This window comes from Lottia gigantea (assembly GCF_000327385.1).
Source record: "Lottia gigantea unplaced genomic scaffold LOTGIsca_33, whole genome shotgun sequence".
NCBI lineage: Eukaryota > Metazoa > Mollusca > Gastropoda > Lottiidae > Lottia > Lottia gigantea.
Window position 1 is genome coordinate 1,760,620 of NW_008709110.1, and position 26,561 is coordinate 1,787,180.

A 26,561-nucleotide genomic window follows, 5' to 3' on the forward strand; every position below is an offset into this window, starting at 1 on the left:
TCACAAAACATCCAGCACAGATAGAACCTTCTACATGTAAAAAAAGATATCCCGCAGTTACTATTCTTACTACCTTGTATCCCTTTAAGTTATAGAGTGGTTTTACCTGCTGTATGGGATGTTGCACGGAGAAAAAAGAATAACTCACATAACTTTTACACCCCCGCCTATGTTTTCTGGTTGCTCTTACCGGACCATGAAACGATCTATCATCAATAACAAATGAAAATAAGTGATCTAGAGACAATATTTTACATAAAATGACTTTTGAGTTTCGATTGACTCTGATTTTAAAGGAACAATTGGGGTAATAAAATACAAAATACTGTTCAAAAGTAAAAGAAAGTACATGTAGATGTAATTAATTAAAATGTTGAAACACATGTTGTATTTCAAATCGTTCAATTTTTTAACTGATAACATTCAATATCTGAAATAGAAAAATATTAAATTAGGGATATTTCCTTACCAAGCAATAATAAAACTGCATTCCTTAAAGTATGTATATACTAAGACATATACTTACGATAAGTCTTACTTTTCTGTAGCTGGTTAACGATACGGCATACAGTGAACAATGTGGGCAATTTTTTAGGACGTGGGCATTAGCTTGCTCACAGTCAATTTCTATCTTTTGGGGGCGTCTACAATAAGCACAACCTGTGGCGCATGGGACCTCCCTTAAGATGGCATGAAAAAAGTAAGGTTCAATGACCCAATCTTGGAGGGCATGAGTTTGTTCGCTAAAAAAACCACCAACCATTTAACAATTTGCAGCAACACAATTTGATATCTACAGACCAAAATTCTATGAGAACATTTTCTTATCTGTAATAAATCATTCAATCAGATTAAAATGCAAAACCATGGATGTCTCGTATCCTTTTTTTTTTGCAAGTGACCCACTTGCCATCCATGATCTGACAAATTTCTTATTCATGTCCTTTTCTGGGACATTGAGTATTCAATCAGTACTAAGTATAGGTTAATGGCCGAAAGCAGTCCAATAAGTTCAATAATGATCGTAACACAAGCATCGAAGGTCCGCGTGTTACGTCATTATTTAACGCATTGGACTGCTTGAGGACCATTGACCTACTTAAAATACAGATTACACAAACAATAACATCTACTCATGCATGTGCAATATTACAGGTCACGAGATCAACTCACGAGCCATATTGAAACTATTGTTGCCATTTTGACTGTTTGAAAGTCAGCAAGGAAAGGGAATTTAAAATACATGCATATTGATGCTAATATATTGACGGATTGTCCACACACACTCAATAAATTGTTTCAATAAATTGACGGACTATCAATAATATATTGATGAGTCTTCAATAAAAATCAAACTGAATTTGATCCATCAATATACTGACTCAATAATATTTATTGACAATATTTTCGTCAATATTGTCCACAGACGATCAATAATATTGAGTCAATATATTGAACGTGTATGGGCCGCTTTAGACTATTTGTACTGTTTTGAAGTGAATATTTCAATTTATACAACAATATTAGGCGAAATGCAATACTGTAAACATTACGATCGGACGTTAGGATTTACTAGAATTTACATAATTTTTGTGGCCAAAACATCACAGTCAAGCATGAGTAAAATTCAGAAATAAGTCAACTCCATTTATTGTAAAATCACTCGAAGTAAGTATTTATCAATCATGTTATGACGTCACAGCAGTTCAAAATTTGAAGCCATTTTTAACAAATCGTGTACTCTTGGCACAATGACCATACCAATAAGTTGGATATTGGTCCGCAAATATCAAAGAATGACGTCGCATCTGTATTTTAATATACAGTAAGTAATTTATATATCAAATATTATGTACAATATAAGATTTCCTTGCTGCATGTGAGGAATTCTAGGGTATCTCTTGTTTTAAATGGACACGTAGTTGTAGTGTCCATTTTTAAAAGATTCTTTGATTCTTTTTAATTAGTTAACATAATTTATGACAACTGTGGATGGTCATTGGTTCTAAACAAATCACCAAATATAGATGAAGTTCGTTAAATCACGGTTAGTGGATTTACCTGCAAAAAGAAAAAAGAAACTAAACATAAACATGTGCATTTTAATAATATCAAAAAAATTTCAAATAATTTGCATCAAAAGTTTATAAAATCACTTGCATCAGACTCTGAAATATATCAATTAAAGGACTACATACACCCCTTCAGTAAAAAAAAAAGCCCCTTCCCCACAAAAATTCACAAGATTACCCCTTACCTAAGGCTAGGTCTAACAGTTGAATAATGCAAGTCGTTTTCAGACAAATTAATCTAAGAAAGTTAATTATAAACAAAACTCACCATAAATAAAAGGTATATTTGCCAAAAGCGATTTAACCCCGAATATCGATAATTTTTTCTAAACTGCTGTGACTGTAAAAAGAGTAACATTTTTAGAATAAAAACATTTTGTTGCGAACTGTCTCAAAAGTAATAAACGTTACTTACCGGTATCTATATTTGTCGTACTTTCATCATAAATCACAAGTCAAATTTATGAATTCTCACAATAAGAAGCCTGCAGAGATGTAATAACCACCCTCATTCCTACATTAATATCATGTTCTTAACTAATACAGTGGTTAAGCTATATTCGTGCATAAGGATTCCACACCGAATTTCAGATATTCTATAAAATAATTAAAATTGGTTTGTTTCTACTAAAGGAACATTACTCGACTGTTTAATCTATAAATAAGTCGAGTAAAACATGTTATATGTACGGAGCCCCTAAGGCGCAATTGTAAACATATTTATTTATTATTTCATTTAAACGAAATAATTATTTCGTTAAAACGAAATGTTATTTCGTTTAAACGAAAGAAATTATTATTTCGTTAAAACGAAATAATTATTTCATTTAAACGAAATAATTAATTCGTTTAAACGAAATAATTATTTCGTTTTAACGAAATACACTTTGTTTATTTCGTTTAAACGAATTAATTTTTTCATCTATTTCGTTTAAACGAAATAATTAACCCATCTTTTTATTTCGTTTAAACGAAATAATTATTTTGTTTAAACGAATTAATTATTTCGTTTAAACGAAATAAACATAGGGTATTTCGTTAAAACGAAATAATTATTTCGTTTAAACGAAATAATAATTTAATTCGTTTAAACGAAATAACATTTCGTTTTAACGAAATGATTAATTCGTTTAAACGAAATAATAAATAAATATGTTTACAATTGCGCCTTAGGGGCTCCGTATATATGGATATTCAGTGGTATAATTTATTTCTCTTGGTATTTATCTTTAATAATATTTCATTATAACTAATGACAATTCCTTGTAAAGTAAGATAAGTAAAACGCAAGAGTAATGTATTGCTAAAAGTCATTGAAACAATTAACATAAAAATACGCCCCACATTGTGTTCCATAGAATTTTTCTACATGGAATCCGCTAGTTTGTGACATGACTTTGTTCGACGACATTTCGAATTCCGCTTACAGCTTGGGATTATGGAATTTGGCCGATAAAAAATGATAATAACTGAAAAACGGTTTTTGGTCATAACTACCAATATGACCTAATAGTTCTATGACAACGGTTTATCAAAATACGGAAATGCGGAGGTCACGCGAGGTCGCACATTTAAATTATTCATCATTTCCAAAGATGTACGAAATTAGGTTACTAGAGTGGCTGGTTGAAAGAACTTTGAATAAAGATGCCATGCAGGCATTATATTGCCTTTGTAAAGTCTAAAGTCTGTTCAAAAATAACATGATTGATAAATTCGCGCCACATATTAAAATTAATTAAAGTTAATGTGAAGGCCTTTTGCCACTTACGCCGAAACGAAAACGTACCCTACCGAAAAAAAAAATTGCTTATATTTATCTTTCCTACATATAACAAAACTGTAACGTGAGATCAAAGCGAAGACAGGCACGAATTCAATTTTTAATTTTAAGATTAGTGAATCAAACATGCACGCCCATATTCAGTATGCGGTTGGTCATTGGGAAATGCTGTCGACTTGTTGCTTGGAACAACCGAAACAGTTATAACCGACAATCACATGGCCGGTATTTGAGTCCTAGACTTCAGCTGATACAGGGTTTAGTACCCTCCTTGCAAATTCTGGGTTACCTCCACTGATGAAAGACCCTAAATAAACTAATAAATAATTAAATCATATCATTAGACTGCCAAAATTATTCCTACTAGATGACAAAAATAATTGTTTGTGGGGGCGAATATATTTCCATGGTGGAGGCGTCTGTGCCCCGAATTTCCCAATTTTTGCACAGCCTTTGGCGGAATTTTATTCTCGATTTTCAGACCATTCTGACCCAAATCTGGAAATTACACCCACCCTTTTTCGCCCTATTGATTTTGGAATACAAGAGCAGTTAACTCTCAAACATTTGGTATGATTTTAATATTTTAAGTTACTTTGTTTTCCCTCACAGCCACAGGTAGCATTTTTAAAAAAGAACAGCAAGTCTAGTCAAATAGAACCTACATGGAGTTAATCATTATCCAGTTACTCCGGCTTATACTATCTCATTTTTGAGTATGCTACCGCTTTGTCCAGTTATCCGGACCACAAATAACTTCTTTTGTTTATATCTAGATAAAGTGTCGAGTAATGACTATTTGATTCAACTTCAGGATTTAAAAAAGCTTAGATATAAATGATAAATTCAAAACATGGGAAAATATTCAAGTGATGAAGATAGAAAGTCTAAAAAGAAAAAGAAAAGAAGATCAAGGTTTGTTGTGTTTGGCTACTCTGCTTTCATACTCTCAGAACCAGTCTTAAGACTTTTAATCTTATTCTTATCATTTCTGAAAATAAAGAAAGTAAGATAAACTTAATAAAGTGAAAATCTAAATTGTTGATGATGCATAATAGGTTATCAGTTGGTAAGTCATAGATATGAAAATATATGTGGTAATTTTAGTACGTATATTACTAGGTCTGAAAAGGGTATTCCGACGACTGAGCATCTGAAAGGGTTCTCTAATGAAAATTTTTGAAAAAATAGTATTTTTATATTCTAATACATATTTTGGGCCAAAAACATATAAACTCATATTTCTAAATTTATTAGAAATGGAGTTCAAACCATTTTTCATTCAAATAAGTCTAATCTGAAAAGCTTACTGAATCACCCCTATTTTTGAGATTCGTTGTTGTATATACTTCATCTCTTATTCCTAACATTAAGGTAATGAAATTTGGCTCTAGGAAGATATGTTGTAGCAACTGTTGCCTGTCCGACCTATCTGTATAAATACAATACATGTATATAAAACTTATTAACAGCAATACCATACAATAAATCTGAGTAAAATTTGATTGTAATCAAAATGAAAGTTTATATGTGAAATTTGAAACTTCAAATACAGTAAAGTAATCATTACAGGTCAAGAAGTAGCAGCGTTAGCAGTTTTTACTCTTCAAAATCCAAGAAAAAGTCCAAGAAAAGAAAATCAAAAAAATATTCCAGAAGTTCTTCAACTCAGAGACGGAGATCTGGATCTCCCAGTAGAAGTAAAACATACCGCAGATCAAGGTCCAGAAGTAGAGGTCGCAGGTCACATTCTAGGTCCAGACGGTCTTATAGTAGAGGTCGAAGGTCATACAGTAAAGGTAGAAGATCGTACAGTAGAGACCATTCTAGAAGTAGAGGTCGTGATATAAGATCAGGATCAAGGACATATGAAAGACGAACTCTCTCTAGAAGCAGAAGTAGAGAAAGATATAGAGGTCGTAGGTCAAGAAGTAGGGATCGATACAGAAGGTCAAGGTAATTATGTAGTTTTTACAACCTTCTGTTTAATCAAAATTACATAATTCATTGAAATTTCAAATACATGCTTTGCTTTCTTCTGCACTAATTTCGCAGATCTCAGTTTAAACCATCCATGTAGGCCTACTAATAGATTAACATGTTGACATCTTCAACTTAACATATGTCTAATTGTTGTTCTTTTTCTCGGCTCCAGTTCAGAAGATAGATATCAAGATACTAAAAGACGTTCAGACAAAACTGAAGACAAGTTAGTATTGTTTATTTACAATCAAATGAATAGTAATGTGGTTTTTTTAGCTACAAATTTCACAGTCAAAAAATGTTCTTGTATAATGAAATTTCTAGATTTGCTTTTATCCAATACCCATATCATTTTGTGTCATTATGTAATATTAAAATGGTTTCTTTTAGTTTCCATGGTAATGGCAAAATTTTACTCCCTCATGTAATCATTTTGTAATCTGTTATGCAGGTCAGATCCTGTATCTAATATTCCTGGATTTGAAGACATGGTAAGTTTTGAACTCTATTAATTCTAATATCCTGGTTCACTTTACTCTCAATGGCTTTTGCTATTGTTATTCGCCTAAACTGGAAAATAGAAGTAGGATGTAAAGTTCCATTTTATTATTTCGCGGGCTTGTAATTTTACCCACACATTATCTTTCAATTCGTATCTGAGGTTTGTCTTAAGTTATGATTTAATGTGTTATTTCAGGCACCACATGAACAGGCTAAGATTAGAATGCAATTTGCTTTAAAAGCAGCAGGTAAGATTGTCATAACTTCCATCATTACCGGTAAATATCATATCATACAAATCTTAATGGCTTATTGAGACTTATTCATGCTCAAGTTCAAGGTTTTACTTTGGTTAAGGTCCAAATCATGTTTTTACATTTTTACCCCTGTTTCTCTTGTCTCTGATGCTGTTTTACATTGGCACCAATCAAAGCCATTTATTTTCACAGTATTAGATAAAAAAAAAATTCGAAAAATGCCGAAAACTTGCCAATAATGCACCCTACTTAGCAGTCTATTACTAATAAGAGGTAAAAATTCAATTCATTTCACACATATATTAATGCACAAAAAGAATGCAATGTGTTAAATGGGAAATGTTTTTATTTTTACTAGCTGCAGCTGATGAGAAAATACGACAAGAGGAAGCTTCTTCTAGTACAACAGAGACTGATCAAAAACCAAAAGATATACTTTCATTTTCTAATGCTGTAGCAGAAATAGAAGATTTTGGTTTTACACCATCTTCATTTAAATCTAGTAGATCTACCAAGAAAAAGGTAAATTAGCCAAATAAAATTGAAATAATATCAATATGTATTACTGGTAATAATAATTTTTTCGTACACAAAAATGGTACAAAGTATTACTAGTCAAGTTTTGAATAATGTGACTAAGGGTCAAGAACCTGATTGCTATTCTTTTTGAAGACATCTTGATCTGCATGTTATGTTACTCAGATTTTGCAAGTAAATGAGCGTAAATTAATTATGTCTGTGTAACTCGAAATAAGAATAAACAAAAATTCCACCAAATTAATTTCTTTTCAAACCCCTAATATCTATATTATTTATACATGTTTGATCAGGCATAAATCAGTCATATTTATATTTGTTTTGTAGGAAGACACATCAGAGAAAATATTAGATAGCCATGATCAAGCAATGTTTGGTATTAGTGGATTAGCTTTGAAAACAGAACCAGGATTTAACAAACCTATAACTATAGACCCAAATACACTGGCACATTCTAATGTAAGTACTCTATAATGTATATATCAGTTCTATTTTAGGTTTGTATCAAAATTTTATTTATCAAATAAGACCATTCACGATAAGTGACTTCATCAAATGGTGCAAATGGATGCTTTCAGTGTCCCTGATACACATAACAAATTTAGAAAACCTCTTTACAATCCCTTAGAATATAGCCATAGTTTATGCCTATGGAAGCAATTGAGAAAAATAACTTAATTTCCACTCAAATATGTTTTGACAGGAATTTAACTGTTTTACTTCCAGCTATATGTAGATTCTGATGAAAAGATGGAGAGATGGATAGCAAAGTTGACATCAATGAGACGTAAAAAAATGGAAGGACTCATGTTAGGACATTGATATCAAATGAATCTTTTAAAGAAGCCGAGGTGGAAGTAGTTCAAGATATTTGCAAATTATGCAAACAATGCTAAACAGGAGTAAAAAATAACCTTTGTGTGTTATCAACTAAAAAGGAATTTTAATCCTAACAATTGAAAAAGCTTTTAGATAAAATTATTATTTGACATGTGTCAGTGATATTTTCTACTTGCTTGCATATGAGCTATTTCTATCTTCAAAGATTTATCGAAACAAAATATATGTGAAATCATCTGCAAACTGTTGAGGAGCATGAGTTATTCTAATACACTAGATAGTAGATAAATCATTTATTATTGACATGTAAAGCTGTATTCAAAATACATATTAACAAAACATTATTGAATCATTTTACAATACTGCTTATAGCAGATTCATTATCATAATCTTTATCAAGACATTAATAAATTTAGTACAAATTAAACTAGATATTGCTTATGGGAAATAATCAAATGCCCTTAATGCAAAAGTAAGTATTTCTTAGTCATGTTTAAATGCCCTTCATAAATTGTCTGAATTATGCAGTTTTCAGTTTTATTTTCAATATGTGGTCCACAAGAAAAAGTCACCGTTCTTTATCAACTATACATTGATGTATGTAACTTTCATTGACAGATTGAATCCCAAATATAACCCAAAGGTAAATATAGTACCACATTATAGACAAATGTGATAATATATCAGTAAGTATACAATTCTTAATAGTATTTCAATTAAAACTGGTTGAGTAGGAATCAACATGTTACATTTTAACTATCCATAACTGATCAGGTGTTCATTTAAAGTAATCATTAATTAAAACCCATAAGTCTGAGCGCTGATCAATTACTAATTAACACTTCAAATCAACTGAATATCATTATCAGTTATTATAAAGCACCATCATAATACATATGATAAAATCACATACATTCAAGCTTTTAGATATTTAGCATGGTGTTTAATATGGTCTTCAATAAATGTAGCTATGAAGAAATAACTGTGGTCGTAGTCCTAAAATAAAATATATTAAACATTATTCATTAGTAACTTGATCATCACTTAGCTCTTCACATACCAAACTTTTGTCTGCATCAAAAGCCTCATAATTACGGATATATACAGATAATCTGACATGCAGGTAGTTTTGTCATGGTCTCCATATTTCTTCAGCAAGTATGGATAATGATAGTAGAAAATAAGGCCATCCAATGGCAGACAGTCTGAATGTTTTCAAAAAATAAATTTCAGCATGATAGCTTTAATTAACTCAGGGTATTGATAAGCTTATACAAAGAGTTAGTCTGCTACCTACCTCTTGCATTCTTAATGATATTGGTATAGCTTTATCACTACAAACTTGTACTAGACTTTCTGGTAACAATTGATTCTGTGTCAAAAAATTATCTGCTTTACCCTAGAAATTACAACATAATAATGTTAATAATAGTTTGAGTGTAACTTGTGGTAACCTATGAAATTGCTTAAATGTCAAAACAAACATTTTCCCTCCCTCTTCAATAAATAGTGGGTTATGCAACACTTACATACAATATTGAGAAAACAACAAGAGTTAAATAATAGTGATTTGACATTACCTGATCTATGAGTATATTTAACTGGGGTCCACTGTATGTTTTACTTAATTCACAAGCATCATATTCCTGTTAAAAACAACAAAATTACTGAAAATTCACATAGTATTATAGAGCATCTCTAAAAAATAAGATATGGAACTTAAATTCCAAGTTATTGTTGCGTACCTTACAAAACAAAACAAAAAACTGAGTATAAGAACAAAATGTTGGTTTTTGAAGATTTGGTCAATTCAAAAAGCATAATATAATAATTTTCTTACATACCTTCCAAGCGGTTTTATCAGAACCAAGATAGCCAGTGAAAGCTTTCTCTCCCCATGGACAGTTCATAGGGTTACAAATAGGTGAGAAGGCACTAACTGATCTGTATTTACCAGGATTCTTTAAAGTACAAATTAAAGCTCCATGGCCACCCATACTACAATTAACAAAATACTTAATTTTAAGATGCATGTCTAAAATTTACAACAGAAGAAATGAGTTAAGCATAAATGATTCATTTTGTGGAAAATGTATTGGATATCCCAAATATGAAAGATACCTTTTGATTGTGTACCTACCTATGACCAGTTATGGACTGTCTGTCTGAAATTGTTGGAAATTTTTCGTTAATTAAAGCTGGCAGCTGGAACATAAAAACATAATAATTCAATACAGCATAGTTTCCTCTACCTCGTGTCTAAGCTAATAATTGAAAATAATTTGGACACTCGGACCTACATATCATTAGGGCATTTAAGATAGTGCAGGGTTAGTTGATAACCAAACGTATGGTACAAAAATAATTTCATTTCATGCTGATTACCATATTCTTAACGTCAAAAAAAAAGAAAAAAAAGTTCACCTATGAATAATCATTTTTACATTTTTAAAATGTCAACCTATTAATTACCTCTTCAGTTATATATGAATACATTCTGTAATGATTCTTCCATTTATCTTGTGTAGCATTAACATAAAATCCTGCACCTGAACCAAAATCATAGCTGTCATCTTCACCTTCTATATTGACACCTCTAGGACTTGTATCAGGAGCTACCAATATAATACCATGTTCTGAGGCATATTTCTGGGCTCCTGCTTTGGTTACAAAATTCTGTTCTGTGCAGGTTAGACCTAAAAATACATAACATGCCTTGATTACATTCTGGTCAAACCACGAGGGTTAGGGAGCTAGTGCAACTGAAAATCAATTAGGCTGATTGCCTCAATTCTGTATCAAAATATGTAATTTCCTCTCATTCTTTTGTAAATATCCTTTTAAATAATTTACCTGATAAATAGTACAAAACTGGTACTTTACCACCATTAGCTGATGGAGGTAAATAAATTCCAAATTTCATAGTACATTTTAACTCTTTACTGTAATATAAAAGTGGCCTATGGTACAAGAAGAAGAGATACCTGTATATGTTACTGTATCATATAAGAACAACTTTAGATAGTGTAACCATCATGACAACAGACAAGTTGACAACCATATTATGTTCAATTCTTCAAATGATCAATACCTTTTACTTATAAGGAATCTCTAATCAAATACATGACTTGCAAAGTATTTCTGTGCTAAAGTTCTTAAAAGTCACATAGTCTTGTCCATACCTTTGATGAGAAAATACCTTTTGCCATCCTCCAAACATCTTATTAGATGACACTTCAGTCATTTCAGCCATTTTGATAGCAGTGCCTGTTGCGAGAAAACATTTTTTTAATTGATATCAATTCAAATTGCTTTAGTAATATTATAAAACGTAGATCTATCTATGCATTGCCATCAATAGTTTAACTGTGCTAGTTGCAGTTGCCTATTTACTCATCAGGCGTTCCCTATTAAGAATCAAGTTGGAGATTAGTACAAAACCTTCAAAGGTATCACTGCCCTATCATTTACAATCAAGCTACAACCCCCACCCCCATATTTTCTGATAACCATAGCTTATGACGAAAATGGCATGGTTCAAAAGTGGCTTTATTACTTTTGAGCTTGCATAAATTATTGCAAGTCATTAGAACTATGCTAACCTAAATTATTGCCCAGTTGCCTAAATGTGGGGGAGTCTTTGAAAAAGCTAGGTAGGTAGGTAGGTGAAAAAGCTGCGAAGAACTAGTAGATATAATGACCGAACAACTTCATTAAGAGGAAATCGGAAAATACTTCGCCATAAATGAGTTTACAAATGTATAAAAAAAAAGTATGAGTATTGGAAAAAACACAACTTAATTATACCTGTTGGTAATCTATTTTGTTTCAGCAGGAATTATAATATTCTTTTGCAGAATGTAGAGGGATGCTATTGATTGCGGTTTAATAATAACAAGGTGCACGAACTACTTTTTTGAGTTATCTTTCCTTACCGGAAATAAACAACGTACTGTGAATGGAAATTTTATAAAACTATAAAAACAATTTTGAAAAGTTTGCAGAGAAATATGCCAGCTTTAGAAGCTGTTAGACCTCACATCAATGATGGAGAAATTGACATTGAGAAGGAGCGGATTCCACCACCATCAAAGCCAGTCATTGGCATCATTTATCCTCCTCCTGAAGTGAGAAGTATCCTTCATAAAAACAATCTCTAAATTCTATCGTCCATCCAGTCACAGTGCACTGTTACACTGTGTGGTGTTTGAACAGCATTTACCCTTTTCTCAATGTAGCCTTATATTATCAAACTTTTTATTTCTATAGATCTGAATAAAAGTTTAAGTACATGCATCTGGAAATTGATTTTGACTATTTATTGCTGAATTATGCAGAATTCATACTGTAGCCGTGTGAGATTCCAGAAACGAAAGGAAAGGGAATAAAATCATAGACCAACTAAAATTTCAATTAGTAACTTTGCGCATATATCCTACTTATACTTAATTACAAATATAGACTTAGAAATTGGTACTTATCAGGGTTGTCTTCTGTTATTGAATAAGCACATGAAATGTATTACACAGTGAGATGGTCATTGATATTCTTCTGATTAGGTAAACAAATGGTTGATTGATTGATTAAGAGATTCAATTCTAATCTAAATTCTAATCTGAGTTTGGATTTTGTTTCCATATCAGTACCTATCTAAAAAGAAATTAAAAAAAGGTAAACAACTGATTGAATGGTATGTTAGAGGACATGAATCATGCAACTTAATAATTTAGGCATCAAATAGAAGGATTAGAGGAAAAGAACACAAAAAACACCTATTGTTAATTGAAGTCTTAACTTCATACTAATTTTGAATGTAAACATTTTAATATAATATATGTTTTACAATTTAGAATTACCTTTAACATCATCTAAATAGACATTGTTGACAAAACTGCTAGTTTTGTTGCTAGAAATGGACCTGAATTTGAAAACAGAATTCGACAAAATGAAGTTAACAATCCAAAGTTTAACTTTTTGAATGAAAATGATGCTTATCATGCCTATTATCAACACAAAGTTAAAGAATTTAAAGAAGGGAGAGGTAGATATATATTTTTTATTTGATATTTTTTTAACACTTCATACATTAATTTTCGACTTTGGCTCTAATTTTGCATTATAAACAAGTAAGGCAAGAATGTATGACTTTTCCATCAGAAAAAGAGGAAAGAATGATGAAATGAACTGGAGTTTTGAACTGTTAAGCTCTGTTGTGTATGATTTTATAAGGTATTTTTTTTTTTTGTTAGGTCAAGAGCCAGTGGCACCAAAGGTAAATTTTTTTTATTATATTGTTATTTCTTATAAAAAGTGAGATATATACGGGTACATTGTTAAGCCTACTTTTTACATTTAAAAATGTATGTGTAGAGCTGTAGCATTGCACATGTAGGGTATGCTTTGTTTCCAATTTCTTATGTTCCATTTAATAATTTGAGTCTTCTTAATAAAATGAATGAAAGGCAGATGCCTGTTCCCTAATCCTTCTCATTATTTACTTTTAAATTTTAGCCTGGATTTCAATCATTGGCCAGACAGCCACAAGAACAAAGTATCAGTAAGATATCTGAAGTATTTGTTCCTAAAGATCCCCCTGCAGAGTTTGAGTTTATTGTTGACCCACCATCTATATCAGCTTATGATCTGTAAGTAATAGTTTGGTGAAAAAATGGAATAAATCAAATAAAAATGGAAATCACAAGTCAGCTTATCTATTGTTATGTTATCCCAATTTATAAGACTTACAAGCTGTAACATTAAGGTAAAATGTATGACAATGTTCTGACTTACTTCTTGTGGAAACAGAATAATTAGAAGTTGTTGACTATCTTTATTGTGTAGAGCTTGTCAGGTATTGTGTGGTACATTGTCTTGAAGTCAGACAGACCTTATAAGGAAGTATCCTGTTGAAAATACCTCAGAAATCAATAAGCTTATTTTAAGCTTGTATTATATATGCATTAATGTATGATAATTATTTGTCATGACTGTGATTTGTATTTTACAGTGATGTTGTAAAATTAACAGCACAGTTTGTGGCTCGAAATGGTCGTCAGTTTTTAACAACAGTGATGCAGAGAGAACAGAGAAATTATTTATTTGATTTTCTTAGACCACAACATAGTTTGTTTAATTACTTTACCAAACTTGTAGAACAGTATACTAAGGTTAGTTTCTTATGATAATACATTTGTTTCACTGGGGCAAAGTCTAGCAGCCCTAAATTTTCTAGTTTGAATTCAAGGGGAAATCCTGAAAAAGCCATCCATTTTTATGGCAGTTCCTATAATTTTTTGTATAATTACTCAAGTGAGGATTGTTGTACATAGTCAATAAGATTGATTGAATGGAATGACTTCAGATGCAAGCAAATCTAACCTGATTACACATGTAATCTATTGTCTTTTTTTCCTTACAGATTTTGATTCCACCAAAGAATCTTCGTGAGAAGTTAGCTAAAGATTGTGAATCATATAAAACATGTTTAGATCAAGTTAAATACAGGGTGGAATGGGCTAAACATCAAGACAGAGAGAAGAGGAAAGAAGAAGAAGCACAAGAAAAGGAAAGAGGTATACAACTTTTAAGAAGTACTGACAGGTTATTGTCCATGAGGCATACTGTTAAGTAAAATATGAAGATTTCGCATAGTAGACAAGCTGTACTATATATCTGAAAGCTTATGATCTTGAAATCCTTCTCCATGTACTTATTCTGTTAATCCTTTACATTCCAGTTGCTTATGCCTCAGTAGATTGGCATGATTTCGTGGTGGTAGAAACAGTTGATTTTCAACCTAATGAACAAGGTAAGTCTGTCTTTTAACACAATGTTATCATGTAGTTATCTATCAATAATTTCAATGTATTGTATTTCATACTAGAAAAGCCAAAATACTCTGTATGTGTATGCCTGGTAATTATATGTATTTTCATGTTTGTAGGTAATTTACCACCACCAACAACTCCTGATGAAGTTGGTGCTAGAATGTTAGCACAAGAAAGACTTTCCAAAAAGGTAAATCTTGATTTATGATCTTGTCTATCATTATTAAGATTATCTACTTAATGCTTATTTTCAATCAGAATTAAAGCACATTGTTATATGTTACAAATATTATTATGGAAGGTAGCAAATTCAACATCGAACCCTGAAGACACTTTGTTGATCTCATTATTACTTTGATTGATCTTGATTAAGTGATATGAAAACATGGACATGGTTTTTATATTGTAGTTATGGATTTATTTATTTTCAGGCTGTAGATCCTGATGAGATGGATGTAGAATCTGATGATGAATCAGAACCTGGTAGTCCAACACCAGAGGAACCAGCACCACCTAAACTTCCACCTCCTCCTAAAGATAACAGACAATTACAGGTAGGTATCTTTAGTGAAATCTTTGTAAACAAAAGGTTTTCTTGTCCTGTGGCTTATTATAATCTTTGGAGTGTACCATTTTTGTATAGTGGAACCACATCAATGTTAGATTCCAAAACTGCCATGCAACATGTTATGAATACTGATATTTTCATTTTACTTTGTAGGATATGGATGAAGAATCAGATGATGAGATGCATGCTCAAAGAAGATCTAATGCACCTCCTCCCCCTCCCCCACCACCATCAGATGTTCCTCCCATGCCTCCAACACCTGGTAATGTTATTATCAAGAAGAACTATGATCCTAAAGGTATGTTTATTGTATTTGGTATCTTACAAGAACAGAAACGATCATAAGGGTTGTACAAGACGAAATGATGATTGAAAGTTATGTTATATACATTTTGTTATCAATTTTGATTATTGTTTGTTAATAGCTAAGAAACAGGGAAATATTGGAATAGCAAGTTCAAAAAGCTCTTGCTGTACAATATTAGTTGCTTTGAATGCACTGAATGTTAGCTAAAATATTAATTGTATATTGTGATGTTTTAGCTCGAGCTGTGGTGACTGAACAACCATCAGATCAGTTTATGATATCACCTATTACTGGAGAGAAGGTACCTACAGATAAGGTTCCTGAACATATGAGAATTGGTAGGTTATTTTTTCTCAAAATTCACCATAGTTATATTTCTAAGACATCAATCAATAGTAATAATTTTAAGCACTTGAAAAGTACAAATTAAATCCATCAGAGATTCCAAAGGAATCGGCTAAGCAAGCAAAAATCTCAGTAGTTATTTTACTGTGATCATTGTTTTTGAGTCTAAAAATGGCTCCCATTTGTTTAAATTACCAATATGTAGATGTTTAGAAATACTGATTTTGTTTTTTAATGTGTATCTGTGTATTCAAAAATAAATGTCTATGAATTATCTAATACTTTCATGAAATTGACAGGTTTGTTGAATCCTAAGTGGATAGAAGATAGACAGAGAACATTAGAAGAAAAGAGAGAACAAGAGGAAGTATATGCTGCAGGATCATCTATTGATATTAATTTGAAACAACTGGCTGAAAGACGTACTGATATTTTTGGTGTGGGTACAGAAGAAACGCAGATTGGTAAAAAGGTAAATCAAATTTGGATTGAAATTCATTAAGTTTATTAGCTCATTCAGATTCATAATATCAATAAATCTTGGTTATGGTGTATCATTTGGGACTGTATGTGAAAATTTGATTGAAATTCCACAATTTACCTCCGATATTGTTGTTTTAGATTGGTGAAGAAGAACAGAAAGATAGAAAGATTGTATGGGATGGACATACAGCTAGTATGGAGAAAGTCTCACAGAAAGCTCGTGAAAATATCTCTATTGAAGAACAGATTGCTACTATACATAAAGTTAAAGGTCTATTGTAAGTAAATGTTTGTATAAATAACTGTATTCAAGTAAGCAGAAAATGATGGATGAAATGCCTGGTGGATCAAGCACTCTAAACCAATAATCATGGTTTGTTTGATGTCTGCAGTTAGTCTTTCATTTTATTCATCCATACCTCTATCTAATGTATTTTCTTTAAAACATTTCTAATATCTGTCCATGATGGTCATGTAATACATTTTTTATCTACTTCTTATTCCAGACCTGATGAAGAGAAAGAAAAGATTGGACCAGCAATGCCTAAAAATGCTCCTCCTCTTCCTAAATCTAGACCTCCCCCACCATCTTCACAGCCTCCTCCTTTAAATCCTCCCCCTCAATCTCGACCTCCTCTTCCTCCTCAACCACCACTGATGGCAGCTCAACCTTTGATGCAGCCTAATTTGATGGTACTTCAACAGAGACCTCCTATGCCTATTATAGGTAGGTTTTGTCTTATATATAATCTTCTATTTGTTTATCCTTTTATTCTCATGAACAGTGACACAGATTAACCAGTTTAAGTCATGAATGATCATAGCTTATGAGCTTTAAGTTAGTCTTAGCTGCATGCAATATAAGGTGCAATGTATGATTGAATATGCTATTTTTCAAGTATGAAATAGATGATTAGATGTGCATTACTTTAGTATTGTTTTGACGCATGATTATTAATGGTACTCCAGGTATTCCAGCACCACCACCACTTGTTAGACAACCAATGAGTATTCCAACTCCACAACGATTCACTAGACCAACAGCTCCTGTACCCAATCCTAAAAAAGCATCTGATGATGAACCTCCTAACAAGAAGGCTAAGACTGAAGATAATTTGATCCCAGAGGATGTTTTCTTAAAGAGGAATAAGGTGGGTTCTAGTATCTATTTTACACTGGATAGAGGTTAGCTGTGACTTTAGACTTTGTACTCAACAATTTACTTGTTTGTGGTGTACAGAAAAGGACATCTCTTTCAATTATTTATCCCCAACTTTAAACCAATGTAACTTTAGAAATCTTATTTAGATGTTAACTTATTTTTCTCTTGTTCAATGTTGTATTTTCAGGGTCCTGTCAAGATATCTGTATCGGTACCTAATGTATCAGATAAACCAGAATGGTCTCTTAATGGACAGAAATTAGATTTCACATTACCACTCACTGATTCTGTAAGTTTTTCACCTATAGTGTATTTTTGTAGTAATTATCTGTAGTTTGGTTGTTGTTATGCATTCAACTATGGATATTTTTTGGAAGTGTGCATTTTTGGTATTTTGACTACTTAAAAGATCTGACCTGAAAGTTGATTTAATATTTTATTAAATACATGTGTCAGCTTACAGTATATGTATTTGTTATACCTCAAGCCAATGTTAACTCTGTAATTCTGTAAGGAATATCATTAAAATAACCTATGTTTTACTGGGTTCATTTTTTCTATAGGTATCTGTTATTAAAGCTAAGTTAAATGAAGCTTTAGGTATGCCAGCTGGTAAACAGAAATTACAATTTGATGTAAGTATATTGGTTTAAAGAAAATATTTGATATAAGAATTACTCCCACAGTGTTTTTAATGTAAAACTTGTCATCTTGCATCAAATCATCATTTTTGCAAGAATTATTGTTAAGCTATAATTCCTTTGAAGCCGAACTCTGTTTAAACAGAAAGTAAAAATATTTGCTGTAAATTATTAACAGGCTTTATATTACAATTGTGTTACAAACACTATATATATTTATTTGATACATTCAGGGTATATTTATCAAAGACTCCAACACACTGGCATTTTATAATTTTACTAATGGTGCTGTGGTTGATTTACAAGTAAAAGAAAGAGGAGGTAGAAAGAAATAAATAGAAGAGAGTCTGTACAGTTGTATATATTATAATATACATATTTGTTATTCATCATCAGTTCAACTATTGATTAAGGTTTAATTGTCTATCAAATTTACAAACAAAGGTTATGGTTAGAATCAGATATCCATGGTTATATATTCATCATCAGAAAAGACAGAAAAGATAATTTGGTCTTGACGATGTTACTGTGCATGTTACAGTGAATTTGCATTTTAATTAGATATCATTATCATACAATGGTGTAACCTATTTTCGTGGATATAAGGATTCAACACCGAATTTCGTCAAAGTTAAAAAAAAGGAATTATTTTTTTATGTCTTAGATGTTTCCTCAGATATTCTACAAAATAATTAAAATTGGTTTGTTTCGATTTTCTTCATGAATCCCCCACTTAGACCAATATTTCATGAGCAACCAACTCGACAACGGCGGCAAAAATGCGACAATGTTTGATCTATAAATAAGTCGAGAAAACACGTTTTATGGATACCCAGTGGTATATTTAACTTCTCTTAGTATTTATCTTTAATATCAATTCATTATAACTAGTGACTGACTACGAACCACGATTTTAAAAAAAACAGTGACTGACAAACTAAGATACGTAGTATGATTTATTGCTTAAAGTCATTGACTTCACGTGACTTCATTCGTTGGAATATATTCTAGCAGACGACACTTGGAATTCCGATTACAGCTAGGGGAAATTCGGCCGATAAAAAATTGTGACGTTTGGTCATACCAAACGGGTTGGTAATAACTGAAATCCGCCAATTTGTATTTGTCAAAGTATACATTAATACATTTTACCTTGCTTGAAACTACTGATTTCATTCTACTAGTTGACATGGTACAGATAACCCATGTTTATTAAAACAAGCAAATGTGGAGGTCACGTGAGATCGCACGGAGATGCACGAAAAATAGGTTAGCACGAAATTAGGTTACTTGACTGTATTGTATCTAGAGCCATGCTATAATCTAATCTAAATAATCTGTTCATCATTGATCATCTCAAAACTCATGTAAGATTGATTGATCCTTAATTATAAAGAATCAGGAAATCAGAATTCACAAGTTTTTTTTTTTATGTCAAAACACCTTTTTGTAAATCAGGGATTTTATAATATTCCTTTATCTTGTGACCGGGAGCCGCGGTGGCTCAGTGAGTTAGACGCTTGCTCGCTAACCTGAAGGTCCAGGGTTCAATCCCGGCATAAGTCGAGATAATACCTTCGGATTTTTCAACCCGGTTTCCCCCGGACATGGAAAAAGCGTCTAGTCGTTCGGATGGGACAATAAACCGAGGCCCCGTGTGCTACAGGCTGTGCACGTTAAAGATCCCTCGACAGTTGGAAACCGAAAAAGAGCAGGCTAATGCCGCTGTCCTGGCAAAATTTCCCTCTTCATTAGTCCACATGGTGCAGAAAAGTAGGACGTAAAACTCCATTCATTTCATTTCATTTTTATCTTGTGACCTGATGTCCCTTTGTCAGTGAAGCAGATCAGAGTGACTGACATGGAAAAAGTGTTTAGTCGTTTGGATGGAACAGTAAACAGTGTGCTACAAGTTTTGTATGTTATAGATCACTTGAGACATGGAATTCAAAAGAGTGTTTGCTAGTGCTCCTGTCCTGGCAAAATTTCCCTTATTGCACACATTTTATTAGTTTTTATTGCCCAATCATGTGAAAAGTAGGACGTAAAACTCCATATATTTCATTTTTTCTGCTATTTCTCATTGTTTATTCTTTTTGAACAACATGCTTCAAAACTGTTTCATTTCACATGTCATACTTGATTAAGTTCTTATAATAAAGTAGAGATCAATATGTGCGTATAGGAATTATTAAACCAGAAAAAACAGCCATTTTCTTCCATTATGGCATTATATATTATGGCCTTTTCGCTCTTCATCCCCTGTGTCCATTAGCCAAATCACATACAGAAATTTAAGATTTAAACACCATTTTATTTCATTTCATATTTCTTTCTAAAATAAATACCTAAAAATAAGATGAATTGGTCGTATTTTACACTTGAAAGCATTTCTGATGTTCAAAATATGTTGTTGTTATGCCATTCCTTTTTTAAGGCTTAATGTTTTTTCGATTGATAGCATTTTTGTTTTAGTGCTGCTTGGTTGGTAACTGTCTCTAGTAAACAATAGAATAAATTTCTTCATCATGAATTATCAAAACTAGTTTGTGTAATGAGAAACATTTATACGCCCAAGTGAAATGTGGGGGTATATTTTGGCGTCATGTCCGTCGGTCTGTCAGACACAATGGTTCCGTCTTTCTATTTACAATTGCTCATAGATACTCTAGAAGAAAGAATTATTGATGGATTTTGTTGAAACTTATTGAAACTTCGGAACCACTCAATTAAAGATCATGAACACATTGGAAAGTACTTGATGTATTTTGATTTATGAAAAAAAAAATCGTATAATATTGAACATGAGTTTTATTTAAAACGCCGTTAAGGTTTAAGCTCGTTAACACTCTAGAAGACAGACTTAGATGAAACTTGGACAAGGACAAACCATATCGAAAATCAAAAACAGAAATCAACATTGGAAATATTTAATTTGATCTTTTGTCCTATTTTTCTAATGCCTCCGCCAAATACGCCACAAGCTAGGATTAGAAAAAGGACAAAAGATCAATGACCCTCGGGACAAAAAAATAACTTTAGATTTACTCTGCACCCTACCTATTAGATAATTTTCCAGGTGTGAAAACTCTACAAGACAGAGTTTGTGATGGATATGAAAGAAATTGTTAATTATCACTAGAGGGAAGAGTATTTGGGTCAATTTGCAAATGTCACCGAACAACCTTCTCAATGCCCTGATCAGATGTGAAGCTTAATAATGGTGCCGTGCATGTCCAACATCGTCGGTCCGTCCACAATAGCTTGTTAACTCTCTAAAAGTCACCATTATTGACAAATCTTGACAAAAGTGTGAGTGCTTATTATCAATCAATGAAAAATATTAGGCCTAAGTATGAGTTGTTGTCCTTGTTTTTGAACATAATTTAAGGCGAAGCCGAATAGAAATATTTATGAAAACTCATTTTTATACGCCCACACGTAAGTATGATCTTTTGTATGTGTGTCAATATCATTATGAAGATGTGCACTATTGAATTTGGTGATGATCCAATGATTTTCTTCAGAGAAATCGCATAAAACTCTGATATCGCCTTGGTTCGTCCGTTCACATTTACCTCGTGCTCACTCTATACAGGCTACAATTCTCTATAGATTCTTTTTATCTTTTGTATGTGTGTCAATATCATTATGAAGATGTGCACTATTGAATTTGGTGATGATCCAATGATTTTCTTCAGAGATATCGCATAAAACTCTGATTTCGCCTTGGTGCGTCCGTTCACATTTACCTCGTGCTCACTCTACAGGCTACAATTCTTTATAGATTCTTTTGATCTTTTGTATGTGTGTCAATATCATTATGAAGATGTGCACTATTGAATTTGGTGATGATCCAATGATTTTCTTCAGAGATATCGCACAAAACTCTGATTTCGCGTTCGTTTTTCTTTACTTTTTTGCCTTGTGCTCACTCCACAAGCCACGATTCTCCATACATTCTTTTGATCTTTTGTATGTGTGTCAATATTATCATGAAGATGTGCACTATTCAATTTGGTGATGATCCGATGATTTTCTTTAGAGATATCGCATAAAACTCTGATATCGCGTTCGTTTTTTTTTCACTTATTTTGCTCGTGCCCGCCCTAAAGACTACAATTCTCCAAGGATTCTTTTGATCTTTTGTATGTGTGTCAATATCATTATGAAGATGTGCACTATTGAATTTGGTGATGATCCAATGATTTTCTTGAGAGATATCGCATAAAATTCTGATATCACGTTTGTTTTTTTTTTCTCACTTTTTTGACACGTGCTGTTTGACTCATATTTTGGTCTCTTATGCCTATGCCATAAGGTGTGATAATCAATGACATAATGAATCTTTCTGCTGAATGGGAGCAACGAAACCTCTTATCTCTAGGAGTTACATGTTTCAGATATTGAAGGTTGAGTCATGCGAGTAAAATTAATTTCAATGTCGTCATAATGGCTGGCTATTTAAAACAATTTTCGTACATTATGCATATCTATTTTGAGTTAAAACTGCTGTTCAGCACATGGAAATCAAAAAATAAAGAATAAACATTTGACATCTACAGTAGATTTATTAGAAAAAATTCATTTCCTAGTTGCCTCCAGTTAAAGCACTAGTAAGATGGTTAAGTGCTACACTACCGGCATTCTTGGCGGTTTCAACAGCTTTTTGGATGGTGGGTTGAGCGTTCTTGAAGGTTTGACCTGAAAAAGAGATCAGCCAATTCAAGTTTCATGTCCACCCACATTTTACGAAGTTACCGAATAAGCTAGATGGAATGTTAAAAGAAAGATGCAATTGTCTAATTTAAATGGCTTTCAAGCAAAATCTTTTAAGAGAAATCTTACCTAAGATATCTGTAACCGCATCAGTAAGAGCGCTGATGGCGTTCTTTCCATGTCCCAAAAGTGTGGTTCCAGCATTTTTCAAGGTATCGATGTGGGTGCTGAGTTTACCTTTCAAAGCATCAATGCTTGGTTTAATGGCACCAAGAAGGGTAGATCCAACATTCTTGAGGGCATTTCCAATATTGGCGATGTGCTGCAAAAGAAAATCAGTACCTTGTTTATTAACCTTATCCACAAGCTTATGTTAGATGACGATGAGAACATAGCCTCATATATTAAAAGCACTGGCTTTACAAAGTAAGGCTTGTCTCCGACTGTCTCATACAAACTTATTTATGTATGTTGGTAGTCTAATGGGAAATAGTTTAAAGTTTCCTTACTTGGGTAACAGTGCTGATGAATGGAGTAAATTGTCCAGCGATTTGAGATCCAATGGTCTTCAATTGATCGACAACAGCACCTCTCTTGTGGTGAGATAAAGCCCCGATGATGTGTTGAGCAGCATCAGTTAACAGTTGAGCTGGCTTTTCAGCCAATTCCTTCATGATTGTTCCTTGGAGGATTCCGTGGCTTGCTGCAAACAAAACGCTACTATTATAAGTAGTCTTGTACTTTTACAAATATTAACATACAGTTTATTTTTCCGGAATAGCAAAAATTGCTCGTATGAACTTCATGTCAAAGTGTGTACATTTTTGAAAGTCAGGTTACTGATTTTATGCTTCCCTGTCAGTTTTCTCCAAACAATGTTCACAATCAGTTAAGATTTGGGGGGAAACTTAAAATACTCACAGACAATTCCTTCAATATCACTAATGAGTGAAGCAAGGCTGAGGTGGGTAAGATCTTGAAGGTGAAATTTCTTAGCAACTTCTCCCAATCTGGTCAAGGCATTTTGGAAGAGACCCTTAACGGTGTCAAGAACGTTGTGGATGGTATCTTTTCCTTTGGAGACAAATTGTTGGAGTTGTTGCATGAGACTGTCAAAAATAAATTCAATAAACATCACTAGAATCATGTCACCGTCATTATAATTCCATTTGTCTAGTTTCATTTTTCTGTTTTAAAGGGTTGTAGGTTCACTAACATTTTATGTGTCATTTATGGCTTCTATGTTATGACAGCATTCTATTTTATCTTGCAGATTTCTGTGGCAACCGCACGAGACAAAGCTGCCTAATGAAACGCTTAGAGTGGAATTGCAAGAACTACAGTTGTCTGAGTGGATATTGGAATCGTGCATATCGATGCTATCGGTATTCCCCATGCACATAAAAGATTTTAGTAAACTTATGTTAAATTAAAAAGAGTCGACAATTTTCAATGTAGAGAAATTAGAAGAAACAATAAATAAACTTACTCTGTATTTCTAGTAGCTGGAGCATTAGTAGTACCAGTACCTCCACCGCCTAAAGATCCCAGAAGAGCTATAAATAAATCGCAAAAGATTATAAAAGATACAATTATAGTCCGTTAGCAGTTCAAAATTCGCCACTATATAAATTTCCCAGGAATAGTTCACCAAACATTGATATCCTGAAGATGACAATGTAGATTGTTGAAACGTCGTGTGTAATAAAACTAAGGAGTAGTATACCATAAAATTGTGTTCCGTTATTTAATATAATATCTAATAGTGTGGAGCATTATATATTTTCTAACACAAACCTTGAGCCCCTTTAGACAGTAATTGCGATCCAGTGGTCTTTAAACCATCAACCAAGTGACCGGCAGCTTCAGAAATAATAGGTGTTACTTGATGGAGGACATTGCTGAATGTTCCAGAGATGCTTTTGAATGTGCTCCTCAGTTCATCTAAGAAACCAGCATTGGCGGCTCCAGAGAGAAGAAGAACGAGGGAAAGTGCGACGAAGGCCTTCATTGCTATTTCTGAAAAAGGGAAAGTAATATGAACAGATATTGAAACTGTACTTGGCTATGATGTTTTTTTCTTCATCATCAGATGTCCATTTGTGCTCTGTTATGATTCAATTTAGATTATTATTCCGACTCTGAATAAAATACAGAACAATCCTATTAAGATCGAAACCAACTCAACACCAAAGTTAAGAATTGTTACCTTGTTTACGATTGTAGATTCTTTGAAACAATGAGGATCACTGTTTGGCTTCCTCTTTTATTGCAGTTGATCGTGCTTCGTGTGCTCAACATATGACGATTTCTTACGTATTTTTTTTCTGAAATGTATGTTTTTTTCTGATAATGCGACTGAAATAACTTTACCTATGTCAGTGAATTAAAGATGAATACCCCTCAATCCTGTAAACTCATCTGGAATATCTTTTGTTCCTGATGCATTGACAAACAGTTTCCAAGTTACTGACCTTGACTAAGTAAAAACCAACGAGCTTTCATTAAACCTCCTTGGTAAAAACTATTCCCGTTTTCAATGAGAGCGATGAATGACAAAAATAATCTACAACCCTGGTTTCGAAACTGAGGTTCAAGCAACTCAAGGGGTATCAGATCAGCTACGTAGACGATATAGGAAATATCTTGTTTCATAATTCATTTACTAGTTAGTGATACAAACATTCTTCTTGCTTTTTAGTCGATGTTTTGAACCGTGGTCAGAATAGTTTTTCCCCATTTAAACTTTCAATGAACTTCAAGTTCATTATGTTGCTTATTGCACAAAGTTTCGGGTAAAGGGGACGCCAACTGGTCGGGAGCAAATCAGCATTTTTGATAAAGTGACAGCTGTTTCTGATAAAGACATATACTGCATGTTATCTTATCAGAAGCCATATTTTTGTGCAATTTCATGTCTGTGACATTCTTCTGGTGGTAGACCTTCATCCAGGTAAGAGGGAATCTAATTTTCAACAGTAGTGGATGCTTCCTCGACATTCTTGACATTCCAAACACAGAGTACGATATGATGAGAGTCATGACCCGCTCCACGAGAGGTCTTTAACAACATTTCCGGTTAACACTACTCGGTTGTATAACATTGTGATGACTGATCGACGATTGAACACTCGACAACAAGAATGACAAAAGTTTCTGACTCAGATTCACACTTCAGCAACTCCGAGGAAGTGCATAGGTACAGTAGGCAATGGCGTAAACTTTGCACTGTATCGAAGTTTAATAAATTATACACCAATAATACCATGAAAAACTATTCACACAATAATACTAATTTCACATACATTCATATTAATAAGAAGTGTAATTTCAGGTGCGTCCATAAAATAGTATTGACTGAAAATCTCTAATAGTTAGTTGATTGAAACAAACTATTACCATAAACAAGTACACTCATTTAATAAATCATAGACATAACTGCAACTGTCATGTTGCACTTTTTCTAATAATAATGACATCATTTTCACTGTTAATCGCTTTTTTCTATGGTGGATGGAAAAAATATTTTATTGACC

The 26,561-nt window shown here is 32.7% G+C and overlaps 4 protein-coding genes across 4 annotated transcripts; 2 read left to right on the forward strand and 2 right to left on the reverse strand.

Moving 5' to 3' along the window:
- Window positions 1-4,708: 4,708 nt before the first annotated feature.
- On the forward strand, window positions 4,709-7,955 carry LOTGIDRAFT_162334 (hypothetical protein; the record flags this gene model as incomplete). The annotated part of the gene is made up of 10 exons (XM_009058294.1): window positions 4,709-4,770; window positions 4,914-4,924; window positions 5,428-5,654; window positions 5,712-5,811; window positions 6,016-6,064; window positions 6,290-6,329; window positions 6,536-6,587; window positions 6,955-7,118; window positions 7,461-7,592; window positions 7,860-7,955. 10 exons carry the CDS (start codon window positions 4,709-4,711, stop codon window positions 7,953-7,955), a joined length of 933 nt encoding a protein of 310 aa, XP_009056542.1.
- Window positions 7,956-8,888: 933 nt separating this feature from the next.
- LOTGIDRAFT_120210 (hypothetical protein) lies at window positions 8,889-11,217 on the reverse strand (the record flags this gene model as incomplete). Its single annotated transcript, XM_009058295.1, has 8 exons — window positions 8,889-8,969; window positions 9,271-9,372; window positions 9,554-9,619; window positions 9,818-9,971; window positions 10,114-10,178; window positions 10,446-10,669; window positions 10,827-10,915; window positions 11,156-11,217. The coding sequence occupies 8 exons, from the start codon at window positions 11,215-11,217 to the stop codon at window positions 8,889-8,891; spliced, it is 843 nt and encodes a 280-aa protein (XP_009056543.1).
- Window positions 11,218-11,927: 710 nt separating this feature from the next.
- LOTGIDRAFT_190371 (hypothetical protein) lies at window positions 11,928-20,844 on the forward strand. Its single transcript, XM_009058296.1, has 18 exons — window positions 11,928-12,107; window positions 12,850-13,014; window positions 13,223-13,245; window positions 13,485-13,618; window positions 13,981-14,140; window positions 14,392-14,545; window positions 14,710-14,781; window positions 14,917-14,990; window positions 15,232-15,354; window positions 15,522-15,666; window positions 15,912-16,013; window positions 16,320-16,492; window positions 16,642-16,781; window positions 17,010-17,230; window positions 17,473-17,654; window positions 17,853-17,954; window positions 18,229-18,300; window positions 18,540-20,844. Exons 1-18 carry the CDS (start codon window positions 11,984-11,986, stop codon window positions 18,639-18,641), a joined length of 2,268 nt encoding a protein of 755 aa, XP_009056544.1. The 5' UTR covers window positions 11,928-11,983; the 3' UTR covers window positions 18,642-20,844.
- A 1,940-nt stretch (window positions 20,845-22,784) lies between these two features.
- Window positions 22,785-25,680, reverse strand: LOTGIDRAFT_232950 (hypothetical protein; the record flags this gene model as incomplete). Its single annotated transcript, XM_009058297.1, has 7 exons — window positions 22,785-23,010; window positions 23,155-23,347; window positions 23,535-23,728; window positions 23,947-24,134; window positions 24,515-24,581; window positions 24,823-25,044; window positions 25,500-25,680. 7 exons carry the CDS (start codon window positions 25,678-25,680, stop codon window positions 22,898-22,900), a joined length of 1,158 nt encoding a protein of 385 aa, XP_009056545.1. The 3' UTR covers window positions 22,785-22,897.
- Between the last annotated feature and the right edge of the window lie 881 nt (window positions 25,681-26,561).